At 38.0% G+C, this 19,265-nt stretch overlaps 1 protein-coding gene across 1 annotated transcript in view; it reads left to right on the top strand.

Annotated features, from left to right (window-relative positions):
* Positions 1–677: 677 nt before the first annotated feature.
* Positions 678–19,265, top strand: part of LOC145663170 (apyrase-like) — an 89,146-nt gene continuing 70,558 nt past the window's right edge. Inside the window, exon 1 of the mRNA XM_081729499.1 lies at positions 678–1,109. Within this exon, the coding sequence (XP_081585625.1) occupies positions 777–1,109 (333 nt within the window). The 5' untranslated portion in view covers positions 678–776. The remainder of the gene's footprint in view (positions 1,110–19,265) is intronic.

Genomic DNA, 19,265 nt, shown 5'->3' on the forward strand with positions numbered 1-19,265 from the left:
AAGAAGACAAAAAGTCCTCTTGAATCTCACGAATCACCTCCCGAAGTATGTACACACTTTTATGTCTCGCTCCAATTGTCAGGATTCGATTTTCGATTCCAAGTTGGCCCCCCTGTTACTCGTATACGACGCGGAATTCCACAACATGCAAGAGGACTTTTTGTATGCTTTTGATGTCACGAATCACCTCCCGAAGTATATGCACATCTTCCAGGTTTACCCAGTATATATGGAATGCATAGCAAGCTTCGTTTTTATATATGCAATAAAAGAAGATATTGACAAAGAAGTATGTTTCTATATTCTTTGAGCATTATTTATGACTTGAATGTATTTTTTAATGGTATTGAGTATTTATCTTCATTATTTCGAGTTACATTAGTGCCTATTTTTTAAATTTTTAGTGCCTATTTGCCTGCCTATTTTCCAGGTTTTTAGTGCCTAAACATCCGGTCTCTAATAATAATAATAAGGCAGTGTTGTGTCATTGAATTGTTTCCCTACCTGCCGTAGTAACTTAATGACGTTCACAAAGTTTCTTTTTTTTTCTTCTTCTTCTTATCTCGAAGAACTAACATTTTACACTCATTGCGGGGCCTACTTAGAACTTTCAGGGGGGAAATTTACTGTACTGAAAAAGACCATCTCACTTACCACTCATGCTTAGTACTGAATGAATCGTCCGCCAACACTTGGGAAACGTGAAAGTAGTTGATTCCGTGCGCGCTGTTTGTGATTTGCTTCAAAGCTTTGCGACTCACCTCTCGTCAACAACAATGTTTATTCTGCAACTGTTGGTATGCATGTTGGCCCTCGCTCCACTGTCATTGGCGGACTTTAATCTCACAATTATTCATCTGAACGATTTCCACGCCAGATTTCTGGAAACAAATGTCAATTCCGGAGTTTGTTCTGATAGTGATGCTGCAGCAGGCAAGTGTTTTGGTGGAATTGCACGAATTTTCAGCAAACTTAAAGAGCTTCGTGAAAGAGTCCCAAATGCAATTGTGCTTAACGCTGGTGATAATTTCCAAGGAACCTTGTGGTACACTCTTTTTAAATGGAATGTCACGGCTACTTTTATGAACATGATGAATTTTACAGCAATGGTAAGTACCGTATATTTCACATTCATAAATAGGTGAAAATTAGATTAGCACTATATTTATTTTTATTTATTTATTTATTATTATTTTTTTGTAACGGAATTTATTTTGACATAGTTTGCTTATTTGATAAACTGGCTATATAAAGCATTCAATGTCTCCATTGGAAATTGAACTTGAGACCTTTTGTACCAAACACCAAAGATTTCCTTCGTGGCTAAACGGTTAGCGTACGCGCCTTTAGCGTGTTAGACCCGAGTTCGATTCCCGGCGGGAGCTCCTGTGGTTCGGATTCCACGTTAATAAGTAGGTCCACTTCTCATATAGCTTTGCTGCGGAACGAGGCGTTAAACTGAAAATCAACTTAACAAGAGATCTACTCATTAGGAGGCGTAAATTTTAGTGTTAGGAAGTCATTATGGTTCCTTCTGAATAGGCTTTATAATAGGCTTTTCTCTTTCTTCAAGAAAATGTGTGGGAAGGGAAGACAAAAGTCAGTGGGGTGTACTGGGACCCTATTTACTAAAGACCGTACTCTCCACAAGAGTGAATTGCAATGTAATTTATCATAGTTCCGGGAGCGGTTGGAGAACTCCAGGGGCTGTGTCCCTCCGAAAGTATACCTCATAGAAAACACTGCTTCTGAACAAGTGCTAGAAGGAAGCACTATAGGCAATTTGATAAAGGTATCATTCCTGCATTTGCGTATTGAAATGAAGTATTGAGTTGACATTGTCCTACAGTTATAAGCCCTTAGGGCTACAGGAGGCAGATGATTAATTAAAGTGAATGTTTATGGAAAGGTTGGTGCAATAAGAATGAGAAAGGAAACGGAAGAACCGCTATAAAACTCACGTATACAATGTAAACCACAAACTCACATAACTGGGAAGTGAACCGAAGATCCCTCGCACTTGAAGTGAACTCTCTACCACTGAGCCATCATACTTGCCTACCAATTTGCCTGTTATAGTTAAGCGATATCTTCAAATGTTCCCTTAACTAACCCTATTGAGAGGGACTCTCATTCAAGTTTATTTATAGCAAAGAGTGGTCAAGGCGTGGTCCGCGTACTACTAATCGACCAGCAAGTCGTGAAAAGTAGCCCGTACCCGTAGTGTTAATTTGTGCCATAATGTCTGCATCGGTTATTGTAATTGTTTTATTATTGCCTATAGCATTCTAGTGAACAGGTAAATAGACCCCCAGCGTTTTCGGAAATGATAAGTAGCTCTTAATCCTAATAATGTTGATCACATCTGGCTTATAGCATCTATCTTCTTTAGCTTACAGGCGGCATTGAAAAATCATTTTTTTTTTCACAAAAACTATTTTGTTGATTTTTAAAAATTTAAATCGATAATTTCGACTTAAATCAATTGTACTTGATTTAATTTTTAAAAAAAAAACATTTCTTTCTTTAACTGGTAAGCCATGCGGCTCCTTTCATTGTCTAGTTCCCTAGCACGGTGGTGTCTTCCCGGCTGATCTAGTGTACGTGTATGTGGTTCCGAGTTCGATTCCCAGTGGGAGAGCCTTTGGAATATTAACTGTCCTGGATATTTTTGGGTTCGTGTCCTTGTCGTTATTGGTTACTGGAAGACACGAGTAAAGTGAAGTAAAAACGTAGCAATTAAGTAATCAAGGTACTGAGGCACGTTCGATAAACCAGTTAACTTAAAAAAAAAAACTGGTAGAGCGCTTACCTCTAGTGCGTGGGGTCCCTGGTTCGATTCCCGGGACTTCTGGTGGACAACATTGTTTCTGGGTTTTCTCTCACATTCTCATTCCACATTTTTCCCCTCATCGTTCACTTGGCAACAGGCCCCACCCCAGCGAAATTAAAATACCGCCAATTTTACAGTAATTATGTAATACAGTATCTTCAAATAGATAAAATATATTGGAAATGTGGAACAAGAGCGCGCTAGACGACACTATTTTGCATGAGGTTCTGTTATCACGAGTCACCTAGTAGCTTTCCGTTTTTAGCCGTTTAGAAAAGCGATAATAAATGCCGATTTTTAAAAGACTGGAAATCAAAAGCAGATCCTAAGTAAGTCCTGATAACGGTATCTCATGTTAAATAATATTGTCTAGGACGCAATTGTTCTCTTATCTATTTGATGATATCACATAATTACTGTAAAAAGAGCGGTATTTTAATTTCGCACTGATTAGGCCTCTTAGCCTAATTGTGGAACATTATTTTTTAAAAAAATTCTTTTACTATGTAATATTAGACTAAAAACGAAATCGGAATTTCCTGTTATTTATGTTATGTTTTTCCCAAGGTATTTCTCACACAAGCCACTCACAGTCAGTAGCAGTGCATTCTTGTTCTCCCTACACATGAGTCAACTCTCACAATAATACTCGGAATTCACATTACGATAATTGGAGGAAAGAAATTAAGATAATTATGATAATTTTAGTACGTATTTGTTTTTAAGCATCTTAATCCACACACAACCAAAGTAAAAATATATTTATGTAGAATATGCTAGCATTTTGCAAACTGCAGAAATTTTGCATGGCGTTGTACAACAGATATACTCCTCGTTTTTATTATTATTATTTAAATATTATTATTATTATTATTATTATTATTATTATTATTATTATTATTATTATTATTATTATTATTATTGAAAATAAAATGAAATCTCTAAGTTTTACCCAAGTGAACTTTGTGGTGGACAAACACCGTGTGCGTGGGTTTTCTCGGGATTCACCCGCTTCCTGTCATTCTTTTTATTGCACCATTTCACTCATTTCTCAGCATCACCGTCTCCTTTAGCCTAACCGGCATAAGCGTGGGGCGTAAAACTCAAAAAAATTTATTTCATTATCTCTAAGCTGGGATCGAACCAAGGCCCCCCCCACACTCCCTTAGAATACGCATTTCAATTCAAGTGTAGAGTTAGTGATTAATACCCAGGTCGATCGAAAAAAAAATCATTTTAAACGGTTTAACAGTTGTCCTCATTTTCGTCATTATATGAATACCAAAAATAAGGAAATTAAGATAGTACAGAAACGCTCCTCCTTTTAGAGGCAGAATTTTCGAAAGCTCTGGTATACTTTTTAACTGATTTCCAATAAGAATTTCATTACGATTAGGAATTAGAAATTAGATTTATGAGTTTTCGGTATTTATGGCCATGTTAGCCCGTCACACATATGACGTATGACGTTCCTCAACGATCACACTGCCCGGGGAACTGAAGAGTGAGAAAGAAATGGGGAAGTAGCCTGGGATAATTATGTTAGGCATTATCCTGGCATTTACCTGGTGTGAATGAGGAAAATTCAGGGAAAATCTCAATCAGGATGGTTTACCTGTAAAAGCTGTTACACCTTTTCGACGGAGTGTCCTTACAGGGAATCGAACCCGGGACTGTTCGCACAAAAGGCAAGAGCGTTAGCGACTACACTACGGAAAACCACAGTAAGGATTTCATATATCGAGTTCTATCTAACTTGAAGGCTCCTGAGATACACGTTTTTATCAAATTTTGAATCTCTCCCATCTTAGGAGAGAGCCTATGCGGTTTGGTGAAAGTATACAAGCTAAAATTCTCGGCTCTAGTCTACGCTCATGCATTCCAAACGGTTCATCCGTTTTCCCGTGATGATGAAACAGACAACATAGGTGTTATTTTTATATATTGAGAATAACATCTCCCTCTCCCCTCCTCACTGTCAGAAACGGGATTTTCTAAAACGCTGGAGCAGATAGCCATTAATTTAAAATAATTAAGTTATATATAAAATTTCATCTTCCGAACATGAAGTGCACGTGAGATAGGATAGACCCTCTCTTCCTTCCCCTTGTAGGATATGCGTTTTAATAAAAGTGATATGGTGAAAACTGGCTCGATCCAAATGCTAACTCCTTAATAGCATCCAAGGCTTTTAATGGCCTTCCTTAAGCTTTCGAGGCAAAGTCTGTACACTTGCACAACCTTGCATTCATAATAGCTGCAGACCCAACCAAGATCACAGCAAACTTGCTAGTTCCTCTATCGCAAGCTTGCGCTAGGCTTGCCATTAAAACATATTATAAGGCTAGCCCCCAAATTTCTTTAAACTGACACGCCTGTCAAATACTTGGCCTGACTTAAAATTTATACTTGGAAAAGGTATATACAGAGAGAATTTCTAAGGATAAAAATATAACGCGCACCTTTTTTTGCGCAGCCTTCATTTTTATATCTGGTGTAAGCAATTCGTGTAAACGATTTACCTTAGACTCGTGGTTTGTTCATCAGTGTCTTTAGAACGGGGGGAGGGGGGGGTCAGGCTTTCGAATACCATATACATGCCTCACGATTCATAAAGTTATGGAAACCCAGGAAAATATGTTTAGCTATCTTGGGGCCCCTGTAGTGATAGTGGGATGAGGTGCTTGCACCAAATTCACCCTTAAAATATTGCTTATCCCAGACTATGTATTTTTTAAAAATCAAATTTCATTGACGGGCGGTTAATGACGGGTTAATAAGACATAGGATTCGTCTTCGAATTACATTGCGACATTTAAAAAAAAAAAAAAAAAAAAAAAAGTTAAGAAGGTTCTGCACGTACCCTAATTCTTGTAGGCAGTGTTACTTACAAAAATAAGATTTATTACTATCTCGTCTCGAAAAGTTTCATGTAGAAGTGCTGTCTCGTTTTGAAAAAATATATACATGTTATTGAGAGGGAAAAACACTAATAAACTGTTTCATATGGAGTATTGTACTGTATGGTCCAGAAAGATGGACATTACGCGAAAATGATGAAAAGAGACTGGAAGCCTCTAAAATGTGGGTGTGGAGAAGAATGGAGAGAATTATCTGGGTAGAGCGAGAAACGAAATGGTGGTTAGGGGGGGGGAGAAAAGAACAATTTTTGACATTATTAAGAAGAGCAAGAGAAATTGTTTGGGACATTGCCTAAGAAGAAACTGTATCATTAAGAACGTGCTAGAGGGTGTGGTGGCGGAAAAGAAAGGGAGAAAGCGAAGGAGACTTCAATTAATGGATGATATCGAACAGAAAAATCGTACGTGAAGATCAAGAGGTTAGCTGATGGCTTTGGAGCATGGAAGCTTATCCGTTACAAGTGACCTGCCAATAATGGCAGAATACCTATGATGATAATAATGATGATTAAACTAGTAAGAGGGGGCGCGGTGGCTCAGTGGTAGAGCGTTCACCTCCGGTGCTTGGGGTCCCTGGTTCGATCCCAGCTGCGCCGTGTGGACTTTGTGGTGGACAAATACCGTGCTCGTGGGTTTTCTCGGGGTTCTCCCGTTTCCTCCCACTTTCTTCACTCCACCATTGCATTCATTTCTCATCATCATCGTCTCCTTTGGACTAACCGGCACATAATCGTGGGACGTAAAACTCAAAGATTTCATATAAACTGTTAAGAAAGCTTGCAGACTGGAAACATTGTAAGCGAAGCCGTTAAAACCGAAGCACACGAAAAATAGGTTGAATTCAATTCTCGTAAGCAGCATCAGAGCAGGCATTATACAATAGTTTTACCCTATTATGCGTAGTAGACTGAGATCAGAATGCTTCATTCTGTTGCGCTGTTAAACAAGGAAAATGAACATAAAATACAACACACGAAAACAGGTATACTGTACACAGAAGACCTCTCAAGGTTCCCGGAAACATTATGGCTAATGGAAACATTTGTTGCGTCAATGATTTCGTCAAGCAATTCAGTTCATACACTCTTTAGAGGAAATTATTTTTATTTTCTGAATGAACAAATCTTGTATGCTTATTGTGAATCATGTATCTGTCAAAAGTACACGCTTAGCCACGATTAAAAGTGGATTTATTTTGTTATCTGTCTGTTCAACAAACCTTGAAAAGTTATTCATCAAAAATCTTGCTTAATCATTCTTGAGAGTTAATTTCATCAGATAGAGGTTCCTGTCATCTTCAAAATAACCTTGTAGTTTCTCTCTGGCTGAATGATTAACAGTGTCGTCTTCGGCACTGAAGGTCTTGGTTTAATTCCCTATAAAAGTACACGTGGGTCGAATCTATGATTATCAGGTCTTATGGTTTCCCGGAAGTTTTGTTTTTCTGCCACTTTTTACCTTGTGTGTTTTCATTTTCCCCGTAAAACGATTTCTTTCTTTTAAAAAAGTACATTAAAGAAATGATAGTCTAGGCAGCTTTAAAACTTTTTTATAGGTAAGTGCGAAGATAGTATATTATTTAGATGATATATATGAGTTACTGGATAGCATTTGGATGATAAATTTAGGTTAACAAATAGAATTTGGACATGAGCGCCCGAAGGGGAGGGGTAGAGTGGGGCCTGGGCCCTCCTGGCTCACGAAACTGTATAATGTATATTTCAGATTTTCTTAATACAAATAAAAAATGCGAAACGCAATATATCAACCAAGGAGATGCCCCCTCTACAAAATTTTCTTCGGGCGCACACGTATTTGGATGATAGATAAGGTTAACAGATAGTATTTGGATGATAAATATGTGTTAACGGTTAGTATTTGGATAATACGTATGAATTAACAGAAACTAAATGGATGATTGATATGAGTTAACGGAAAGTATAAGGATGGTATATAAGGGTTAACGGTTAGTATTTGGATAATAGAATGGATTAATGGATAGTATTTGGATTATAGGGATGGGTTAATAAATAGTATTTGGATTATAGGGATGGGTTAATGGATAGCATTTGGATTATAGATATGGGTTAATGGATAGTATTTGGATTATAGGGATGGGTTAACAGATAGTATGTGGATGATAGATATGGGTTAATGGATAGTATTTGGATTATATATATGGGTTAATGGACAGTATTTGGATTATAAGGATGAATTAATGGATAGCATTTGGATTATTGATATGGGTTAATGGATAGTATTTGGATTATAGGAATGGGTTAACGGATAGTATTTGGATGGTAGATATGGGTTAATGGATAGTATTTGCATTATAGATATGGGTTAATGGACAGCATTTGGATTATAAGGATGAATTAATGGATAGCATTTGGATTATAGATATGGGTTAATGGATAGTATTTGGATTATAGGGATGGGTTAACGGATAGTATGTGGATGATAGATATGGGTTAATGGATAGTATTTGGATTATATATATGGGTTAATGGACAATATTTGGATTATAAGGATGAATTAATGGATAGCATTTGGATTATAGATATGGGTTAATGGATAGAATTTGGATGATAGCTGTGAGTAACGGTTAGCATTTGAATGATACTGTAGATATGTGTTAACAGTCAGTATTTGGATAATAGATAAGGGTTAACATTTAGTGTTTGGATGATAGATATATGCTAACGGTGAGTATTTGAATGGTAGATATGGCTTAACGGATATTGTTTGGGTGATAGATATATGTTAACGGTCAGTATTTGGATATGCGTTAACGGTTAATATTTGGATGATAGATGTGTAAAAGTCTGAATTTGGATGATAGATATGGGTTAACGGATAGTGTTTGGATGATAGATATGTTTTAACGATCAGTATTTGGATGATAGACATGGGTTAATGGATAGTCTTTGAATGATATATATGGGTTAATGAATAGTCTTTGAATGATAGATATGAGTTAACGGATAGTCTTTGAATGATAGATAGAAATTAGCGGATAGTATATAAATTATAGATATGAGTTAACGGATAGACTGAATGATAGAATGGGCTAACAAATATTATTTATGATGATAGATATAGGTTAATGGACAGTATTTGGATTATAGATTGGGTTAACGGGTAATATTCGAATGACATATGTGTTAAACGTTAATATTAGGACGATAGACATGGGTTAACGGATAGTATTTGAATGATAGATATGAGTTAACGGATAACATTTGGATGATACATATGGGTTAACGGATAGTGTTTGGATGAAAGATATGGGTTAACGGATAGTATTTGGATAATATATATGACTTAACGGTTAGTATTTGGATAATAGGTATGGGTTAACTGATAATATTTGGATAGTAAACCTGGGTTAACGGATAGTTTTTGAATGATAAATATGGGTTAAGGGTTAGTGTTCAGATGATATATATGTATTAACGATTAGTATTTGATTGATAGATATTAGTTAACGGCCAGTAATTGGATGATAGATATAGGTTAACGGATAGTACTTGGATTATGGATATTAGTTTTTCTATACAAGCTCGCTGTATGCTATAGGTTGAAATTGTGGGTAATTTAAAATTCTAATTGCTTTCATTTAACTCTTTTTAAAGGTTTGTTCAACTGAGTTGCGATAACATATAGGCCTATATTAAGGTGCAAATGGTTATAACCTATTAATTTCTTGTTAGTTGGCCTACACTATTAACTAGATAAAATAGAAAATTTTGAATGAAAACTAATTTATTATTCTTATCTGTTTCTTTCAGTTTACTCACTGATTTAAATACGAATACAAAATTGCAAGAATGGTAACAATTACAAATCGGTATGAATAATCTGCTTGCGGTCATCGATAAGTGATGAGCAGCCTTGCTGCTGTTGCTCAAGTAATTATAACAATATATGGATGTGCAAATGGCGGGGCTGTGTATTCTTTTATAGCACAATCGTGACAAAGAACACTGCGTGAATTCACGTGGAGTTGATGGCTACATGATTCAACAGATGTTACAGTAAAGATATACATGTTAAACATGTCTATCAATGGATAATTTATTGATAACTTTTGAACAGATTTATGAAACTATAACATTTTTTCCAACATTCGCAGAAAACAGTTTCTTAATAATACATTAATTATGGCACCATGTGATGCATATGTTGCATTCAGGGAGGGGAGAGGATGCTGTAGGAGAGCATGTGTTTGCAGTGTACGCACGGTCATGAATTCAACAACAGCATAGGAAGTGATAGAAAAAATGCCCCTATTTGGGAAGCTAATACATTTAAAACCAAAGTAAATATTTCAGTTATTTTTCCTATTATTATTCCTAGAAAATGCACAGAATGTTAATTTAAATCAGCGTATTGCTAACAAAACATCATCCCCCAAGTGGTGATCTCCATCATTGATGCGAAGTAGATGCAAAATACATGCATTGTTACCAGCTGTCCTTTAAAAAAAACTATTCAACAACAGAAGCATGGGGTTTTCCCTACTTCGCCATAGTGTGCACTGAAATGGCCACGCAACCATTATTCGACGCCATGTTCCCCACCCGAAGTTATGCCCATCTCCAAATGTGGGAGATTGCCGTTTTGTTGCACCAAAGAAGATTCTAGGTAGTACCTCATAGAGGTTAAGTCATAAGACGAATTCAAAGTAATATCTTCCTAACGTGGTGCCTAAATTTTGGGACATTCACCGGCGGTTTTAGGATTCGTGGATAAGTAGTACGATTAATCAAAACAACAAGTACTAAGAAAAAAACAAAGCAAGTGCAAAAGCAAATCTATTTTTGCATAGTATGTACCCTATTTTTGTTCACATTGAATTTCAGTAATTTGAAAATTGTCTGCTTTTCCGTTGATCCATTGCTAATTTGTACAATAAAATTGGCCCGTGGATTTCTCTTCTAGTAGATAGAGTATCATACTACTTTTCTCTAGCAATTTTATATATACTAGCTGAACCTGTGCTATTTACACAATGCACAGTTCTAATATGAGCTTGAATCTCCGTCCCACTTCTCACTATATCTGTGCAAATCCCTTTACGAATACAAATAAAGGACAGGAAGACTCTCAAAGGGTATGAATTGCTATAGAAAAATATATAAATGTAGTATTTTAATATATAGAACGTTGGACTGAGTTTGTGGCCAACTTGGATATGTGTTACATGATACTAAATGCAAATATATATATATATATATATATATATATATATATATATATATATATATATATATATATATATATATATATATATATATATATATATATATATATATATATATATATATATATATATATATATATTATAATTCCACATCCGAGTATGCCTCATTGTGGGTCTACAAACCTTCGAAGTTGCCAGCTTGAAATAGGTTTTGACATTCAGAATGAAGGAAAGCGCCTGGAATGTCCGTCAACCCGCTATACACAGCTCCTCTACTGGTTGCCTTTCACAAGGGTGTCAACCTTAACGTCATAGTGGTAATATTACAATAATAATGTCACCAACAACACCTAAAATGTGGAATAGAAAAATAAAGACAAGTTTTTTTTAATGGTTTTGGTTTTAAAAATTTGGTTTTAAAAATAATATAGTAGGCCTATGTTAAACTTGCAGTTAAACAGTATTTTCCAAGAATTGTGCTATATATTTTAAATTATGCTTTATGCTTTATTTTTTTAAAATTATGCTTTATAATGCTTTTAAAATTAGTTTCTTATGGACCCTTAAATAACCACAACAATGTTCAAGGTACCGACCATATGTCTAAATTGCTATTATGCTTTTTATGTTTTTGGATTGCTCTAGTAATAATATAAAACCTAAAATAAACCATGCATTTCGAAAAGATTTTTTTTTTTAAATTCTTAACAAATTTACATTATGAGTTCCTAAGAATTAACCAACAGATGTAAACATTTTTTAACCTCTTATACACAAAAGTAAGTACTTTTATTTTTTAAAAAATGATACACAAATAACTAGCAAAATTGTATGTAGTATTTTTACTTCAAAATACCACACACCCTCTTTTTAAAAGCAAAATAAAATTAAACATGAGAGAAATACATTTATATGATAATCTTACAGGCTGCACATCAAGAGCTTGGTTTCGGATGGTTCTGCACATTCTTGAAACTTTTAAGTTTTAACTTTCATATACATTGTATGGATATTTCGAACAAATTTTTCATCATTGATCACATACGTAATAATGTGTTACACCTATTAGGTGCTTCGGATCTGCAAAATCGGTAAACTTTCGAATTCTATAATGCACTGACTGCTCCTTAAGCTTGTTTAGAATCGGACAAGTACCGAATTTTCTGTTCATGGATCATATGCGTAATATACTGTTCATCTTATCGTGTGGTTTCCTAGGCTTATAACCACCATAACAGTTTACCCAGTCCTGAAGGTTTCTGAATTTTTAACAACAGGAATTCAACTTTTTTGTTTTAAAAAAAAAAACTATGGAATACATTTAAGAAGAGTGGAAAGAATCAATCACTGTTTGAATTAACAAGAAAGGCGACAAAACTTACTGTAATAATTAGCGAGGCATTTCTCTTAACATTATATTAACAAGATTGATTCCATACGCAGATGAAATTATTGGAAATTATCAATGTGGATTTAGGGAATCGATAGACTATCGACCAGATATTTACTATTCGATAAATACTTGAAAAGAAATGGGAATATATTACCCAGTACATCAGCTGTTTATTGATTTTAAGAAGGTTTACGACTCGGATAGGAGGGAAGTATTGTACAATTCTTACAAAATTCGGAATACCGAAAAAGCTAGTTAGATTAACTAAAATGTGTTGAAATGAATCCCAGAGTAAAGTCCGAGTAGAAAAATTCTTGTCCATGAGCTTCAACGTCGAGAATGATTTGAAACAAGGAGATGCGCTATCGCCATTATTATTCAGCATTGTTCCGGAGCACGCTATAAGGAAAATTAAAGATAGCAACCAGGCCCTAGCGCTGAATGGTATTCACCAGGCTATGGCGTATGCTGATGATGTAAATTTAATAGGGGATGATGGGAGAACAATAGAAAGAAATGCATAGGCCTTACTAAACGCTTGCAGGGACATGGGCTTAGAAGTAAATGCAGAGAAAACTAAATACATGGAAATCACCGGGATTGTAATACGGCAAATTGAGGATGCGCTAAAATATCAAATAATACTTTCGATAAAGTGGATACTTTCAAATATCTAGGATCAATATTAACAGACCAAAATCATATGCACAAAGAAATTAAATGTCGACTGAAATAAGGAAATTCGTGTTATTATTCAGTTCAAAATATTTTGTCGTCGCGAATTCTGTCGAGGAATTTAAAGCTTAAAATATATAAAACGATAATCATGCCTGTTGTTCTGTATGGTTGTGAAACATGGTCGTTTGCGATGAGGGAAAAACGCAGACTGAAAGTATTTGAAAATAATATCCTGAGACGAATATTCGGATACAAGAGGAACGGGAATGGGGAAACTCCATAACGAAGAACTGCATAATTTATACGGTTTACTAAACATCGTTACGGTCATCAAGTCTAGGAGGCTCAGGTGGGTAGATCATGTAACCAGAATGAAAGAAGGTAGGAACGCTTTCAAAGTTTTAACTGGAAATCCAATCGGAAAACGTGCATTAGGAAGACCTAGGCGCAGATGGGAGGGCAGTAAGATGGACCTCGCAGAAATAGGAATAGAAAGTAAAAACTTGATCCAGTTGGCTAAGGATAGATGTCAGTGGAGAGCTTTTGAGAACGCAACATTGAACCTTCGGATTCCATAAGCCATATATAGTTTTTTTTTTTGCTAGCCGCAGCTAGCACCCACCCAAAGGGTTACGCCCTTTATTTGGGATGCGGAGTTGACAGGAACTTTAGGTGTGAGGCTATTTTTGTCAGGCAAAGGAGATTTTATTAACTTTATTATATTTGAACTTCATTATCATTAGAGGACATTATGGCCGTTAACCATAATCATCAGGTCTGGAAAAGGAAATGTACACTGGCGAGCAATTCAATATGAGAGTGGAGAGAGTAGAGCATCGGTGAAAATGAAAATGAAACAATGAGGTGCACTTGACATCACAACACAATACATAGACGAGGGTTAGAGAGACGAATGAGTGTTATCTTCTGTCCAGGGGCTGCTCTGGACGTAATGGGGACGAAGGGAGCCCTGTTAGTGCGGGGAAGTCACTGTGCAACATGAGATGGAATGATGTGTGGTGGGGGGAGTGGAATGAGGAAGTCTTCAAGAAGTTGAAAGTCTGGACTATTTGGTGGGAGAACGTAGTGGAACAGAGTAAACAGCAGAGAGAGTGGAGAATGCCGGAGAATTATTGATGGTTTTCGGAGAGTGGCTTCGTGGTGCATAGCATCAAAGAGCAATGGATGGTGAGTCTGGAATCGCTTCGTAATGTACCTGAGTCTGAGGTCTTCTAGGTGATAGAGAATGTGTGGAAAAGGTGTTTTGTCATATAAGTCCCGGGTAGGGCTGGGTAATTTAATTCGGAAGGCAAGGCGTAGGGCGTGGCGCTCAAGAATTTGGAGTCGGCGGTAGTATGCCTCGGGTGCGGAAAGCCAGGCTGTAAAGCCATAAGTCAAAACAGGACGTAAAAATGCCTTGTAGGTATTAAGTAGGATTTTAGGTTTCAGTCCCCAGGTAGTCCCAGTTAGGCGTCGAAGTAAGTTTAGTCGGTTGGTCGCTTTTAGAGCAAGACTTTTCAGATGAGCAGTCCATTTCAGATGTGAATCGAAGATGATGCCCAGGTACGTGACTGTGGGACTAGCAGCAAGTGGTGTACCTGCAATCTCAATACTGAGGTTTGAGGGATTGCGATGGACCCGACTGCGTTTGCCTGGTGGTAGAAAGATAATGGCTTGAGTTTTATTGGCGTTAAGCTTGAGGCGCCACGTATCACACCACTGAAGGAAAGCATCGATGGCAGTTTGAAGAATGTGGTTGATGCGTTGAATGGTATTTGCCGTTGCCAGAAAAGCCGTATCATCCGCATATTGAAAAAGGCTGACATTTGGATGGAGAGTAGGGAAGTCAGCTACATAGAGTAAGTAAAGAAGCGGAGACAGAGCAGAGCCTTGAGGAACACCAGAATGGATAAATACAGGGTGAGAGTGAGCATTATTAATGGAAACGTAGGTGAGGCGACTTGAGAGAAAATGGTAAATGAAGCGAATATAACACATTGGCAGTCGAAAAGAAAATAGTTTATAGAGAAGGCCAAGATGCCAAACTTTATCGAAAGCCTTTTCTAAATCGAAAAGGACAAGACAGGAAGGCTTAGATTGATTAAACTGGGCAGTGATGTACGTGGTCAGGCGGAGTAGTTGATCATTAATACTGTAATTCGGACGGAATCCGGCTTGATGAAAGGGAATTAGGTTGTGATCAGCGAGATGGGTGTGTAGACGAGAGACAAGTATCCGTTCGAGTATCTTACTGAAAACAAGGGTGAGTTGAATTGGGCGATAAGAAGACACAGATGAAGCTGGTTTGTTCGGTTTCAGAAACATTAAAGTTTTAGATGTTTTCCAGTCGTTGGGGATGAAACCAGTACGGAGGATGAACGTGAAGATGAGAGACAGAAGATAATGGAGGATATATGGCCCTTCTTTGATATGACGATACGTAATAGAATCTAGCCCGGGAGCGGTGGTGCGTCTACGAGCGACGGTGGTAGTAATTTCGGTGACGGTAATAGGAGCTGTCAAGGGTGAATTGTCGGGGAGAAGATGATCAACATGAGGTTGGAGTGATGGTGAGTTGAGATTGAGCCGGTCAGTAGGATGAGTGCGAGCTGAGAGGGCAGGTCCAAGAGGCGTGAAGACACCTTGAAGTTGGTCAGCGAAGGCATTGGCTTTGTCCACGTCAGAGTGTAATGGCGTATCATTGAGAATGAGTGGGTATGAAGGGCGAGTGGTGTTACCGGTGAGCTGATGAAAGCGTTTCCAGTACTTAGTTGGATGTGCTGTATCAGAGAGGGTATTGCAGGTTTTTATCCAGCTTCTGGTCTTGTATGCCACGAGATAATTATGAACTGCCCTTTGGTATTGACGATGTTGACGAAGCGATTCCAGATTGCCCGTGCGAGTGAAATTTCGATAAAGTTGGCGGGAACGACGTATTAAAGGTAAGTATTGTGGCGGTAGTTTTGGCCTATAGGGATCAATTGTAGTCTGAGGGATATACTGCAAGGACGCCTGATGAATACTATCAGTAATCTCATCAATAGTGTCGTATAGTTCAGACTCTGAAGTTGGAACGGATAAAGGTGTTAACCTGTTGGAAAGGTATTCCCTATAGTTAGGCCAACGGGCACGGTCGAAACGAGCCACTGTGCGGGGAGTTGTAGGCGGAGCGGGTTGAGGTGTACCGAGATTTTGAAGAGTAGCTTTAATTGGGATATGATCGCTCCCAAGGGGATCAAGCACAGAAAGAGTGAGCTTGGAGAGAATATTGGGTGATGTAATGACTATATCGGGAGTTGTATTCGAAGCCGGTCGAGTTGGTTTAGGAAGGGGATGAATAAATCCCGTCGTTTGAGTCTGAATATAATGGCAAAAGGTGCGTTTTTGAGTATCGGAGCGGCTATGGTAATTTATGTCGGCCATTATGATGTAGGTCCGAAAATTGTCAGAAATATATTGAAAGAAACTTAGAGGAATAGGATGGCCTGGTCTTATATAGATGGTAGCAACAGTGACGTAGCATTGTTTGAAATATATAGTGGCGATAAGATGTTCAGGCAGAGATGTATCACCAGTAGCGTGTACTCTATGTGAAATAGAGTGAGGAAAACAAATAGCTACGCCACCGTTAGCACGGCGGGTGGGAATGGTATTATCGTGTCGAAGAATGTGATAGGGTGAGAGTTTGCATAAGATTTTAGGAGTGAGAAACGTTTCGTTGAGAAGAAAACAATGAACGTGTTCTTCCAGAAGTAGCTGCTCAAACAAAGGCTTGTTTTTTTGTAGAGATCGAATATTCAGAAAGAGAAAATGCACTGCCATAATGAAAAATAATGAGAAGAGATGGGGAGAGAACTTAGACTGCAGATTCATAGACTGTAGAATGAAAATGAGCATAGTTGTTGGAGTAAGTGCCAGTGAAGTTGACATGCAGAATAGATTTAGCAGCGAGTTGTACTTGTTGGAAGATATGTTGACGAAGAAATGGATGTATGTTCTGCAAGGTTACAGTGAGAAATGACAAAAATTTATCGATGGTGATGGGTTGTTGTGCAGAGCTAGGAGGAGGAGTAGTAGAATCTATGTTATGAATGCGGATAGGTACAGTGAGCTCGGGTTTTAGCATCTCTGCAGCTGGTTTGGCCTTACATTTATAGCTGTATGTAGGATGCTGATCCGGGCAGGTCGAGCATTGCGGTGGATTACTGAGATTGGGACAAGACTTGGTGGAATGGGGACCTGCACAGTACCCGCATTTGAAAGGGTTCCTGCAGTCGTTAGTGTGATGGGAGTTATAGGCTTGACATCGCTCACAACGGACAGGAAGAGGCGGAGGTGAGTGAGACGGTTCCACCCGATGTCTTTTCAGGTATATGTAGGCACCATTGCTAAGAAGGTCATCCACGGTCTCTTGACTGTTTGTGAGTACTCGGACCATATAAGTGGGTCCGGAGGCATTCTTTATGCGAAGGCATTTCAGGATTGAATGACCCTCCAGCTTAAGTTCATCAGCGACCTCGGCATCCGTGAACTGGGGATCTACTCCTCGTATTACAACAGAGAGAGCTGGAGGCTTGCGAGGAGGTGGAGGCTGCTTAGCCTGGTTGGATGAAAGCTTTTGGAGGTTTGCCGAGGTGCCAAAGATCTCGAACGAGTAGGTGTTACGGAGAGTGGTTGCCATGTTAGGATCTGTCGATCGGATGATAATACCGTTCTTGGTAGGTATTAGCTGTTTGACATCCGATCGTGGCACATACTTCAGTAGACGTAAGTAAATCTGCTTTAAATCATGGTACTTGGCATCGTAGTTTGTAAGAAGAAATGAATGGACTACTGGTTTAGATGATGACTTCCCGTGAATCTCTATATCCATATTGCTTGATCCTGACGATGACTCACTCAGTGTATGATGCCGTTTGGTTGGAGGTGTCATCTGAAGAGCAGCAGAAAAGGTAGCAGCTGTCGTAGAGTGAGCCGTTGGACTGCTAGGCTCTGACTCTTGGCGGGCTTTTCGTTTGTCGATCTTTGCCGCCGTCAGAGAAGGTCCCTGAGCAACAACAGGAGGTAGTCCAGTATGACCAGTACCTTGTCCAGAAGCCATAGCGAAGGTCGTCTAGGTTACAGGTTTGAAGAAGACCACCCGTTTGGATAGTGGTCTAGGTGGGCCAAAGAGGCTATCAACCTGCGTAGGTATCTGATGAGTTGGGCTAGATTAGTCTCTCAACCGATACACACAGATGCCAAGCTTCAGTGACCAGGATAGTGGGATAGGAGATTGCAAAACTCGTCACTATGCTCTAGTGGCGCTTCAGAGCAGAGCAAAGCTAAGCTCTGGGAAAGTATGCCATATATAGCGAGAATATATTTAAGTTAAGCACAACTGCACAACAACCATGAGTGAGTGGTTAGGTTTTGTACTTCTATCGGGAAGTCCGGGATTCAATCCCGAATTCGAGCATTTTGACAATAGTTCTTTTTTTTAAATTCCATCTGTGAATGTAGAGATAGTGCGTGTACTGTGAATCCTGACCGACTTCCTTTATCGTTTTTAAATCGTTGTTATTACTAATTACCAGCAGTGACTGATTTGCGAAGGGGATTAGGGCGGGGACGTCTTACAGATTGAAACCTGTATCCCGAAATTACGGAATTTCTAAAACGATCGAAATATTTGTTATGCCTTTACTCATAAACTTCAAGCTCTCCTCAAATAAAAATTAGGTATTTTTAGAAAAACTAAACATTAATATGGAAAAACCCTCCCAAAATACTTTTCTAAATCCGTCACTGATTATGAGTATAAAATGGTCTTCAAGGTTGTATCCAGAAGATTATTGCTGAATACAAACAAAACGAAATATCAGTTATGGCTATACTCATAAACTTCAAGCTCCTCCCAAATATAAATTAGGAAATTTCAGAAAAAACAAACATTAAGCAGAGAAACATCTCTCAAAATACTTTTCTGAATCCGCTACTGATTGTTTCTATAAAACTGTATTCAAGGTTGTATCCGTAAGATTATTGCTAAATCACTGCACAGCTACAGTATAACAAAAACGTGGAAGTACGCTCTGACAGATATACTGACAAACGTACGTTCTGATGGATATATTGAAAAACATAAGTTTAACTTATGTGCTAGGAGCTAGAGTAGGCCTGGTAATCTTTAAGAAATGGAACACGGATGACTGAAAAAGAAATGACGTAGAGAAGAAAAAAATGTCGATAACT

Source organism: Thermobia domestica, chromosome 10, assembly GCF_964235325.1.
Source record: "Thermobia domestica chromosome 10, izTheDome1.hap1.1, whole genome shotgun sequence".
Lineage (NCBI taxonomy): Eukaryota > Metazoa > Arthropoda > Insecta > Zygentoma > Lepismatidae > Thermobia > Thermobia domestica.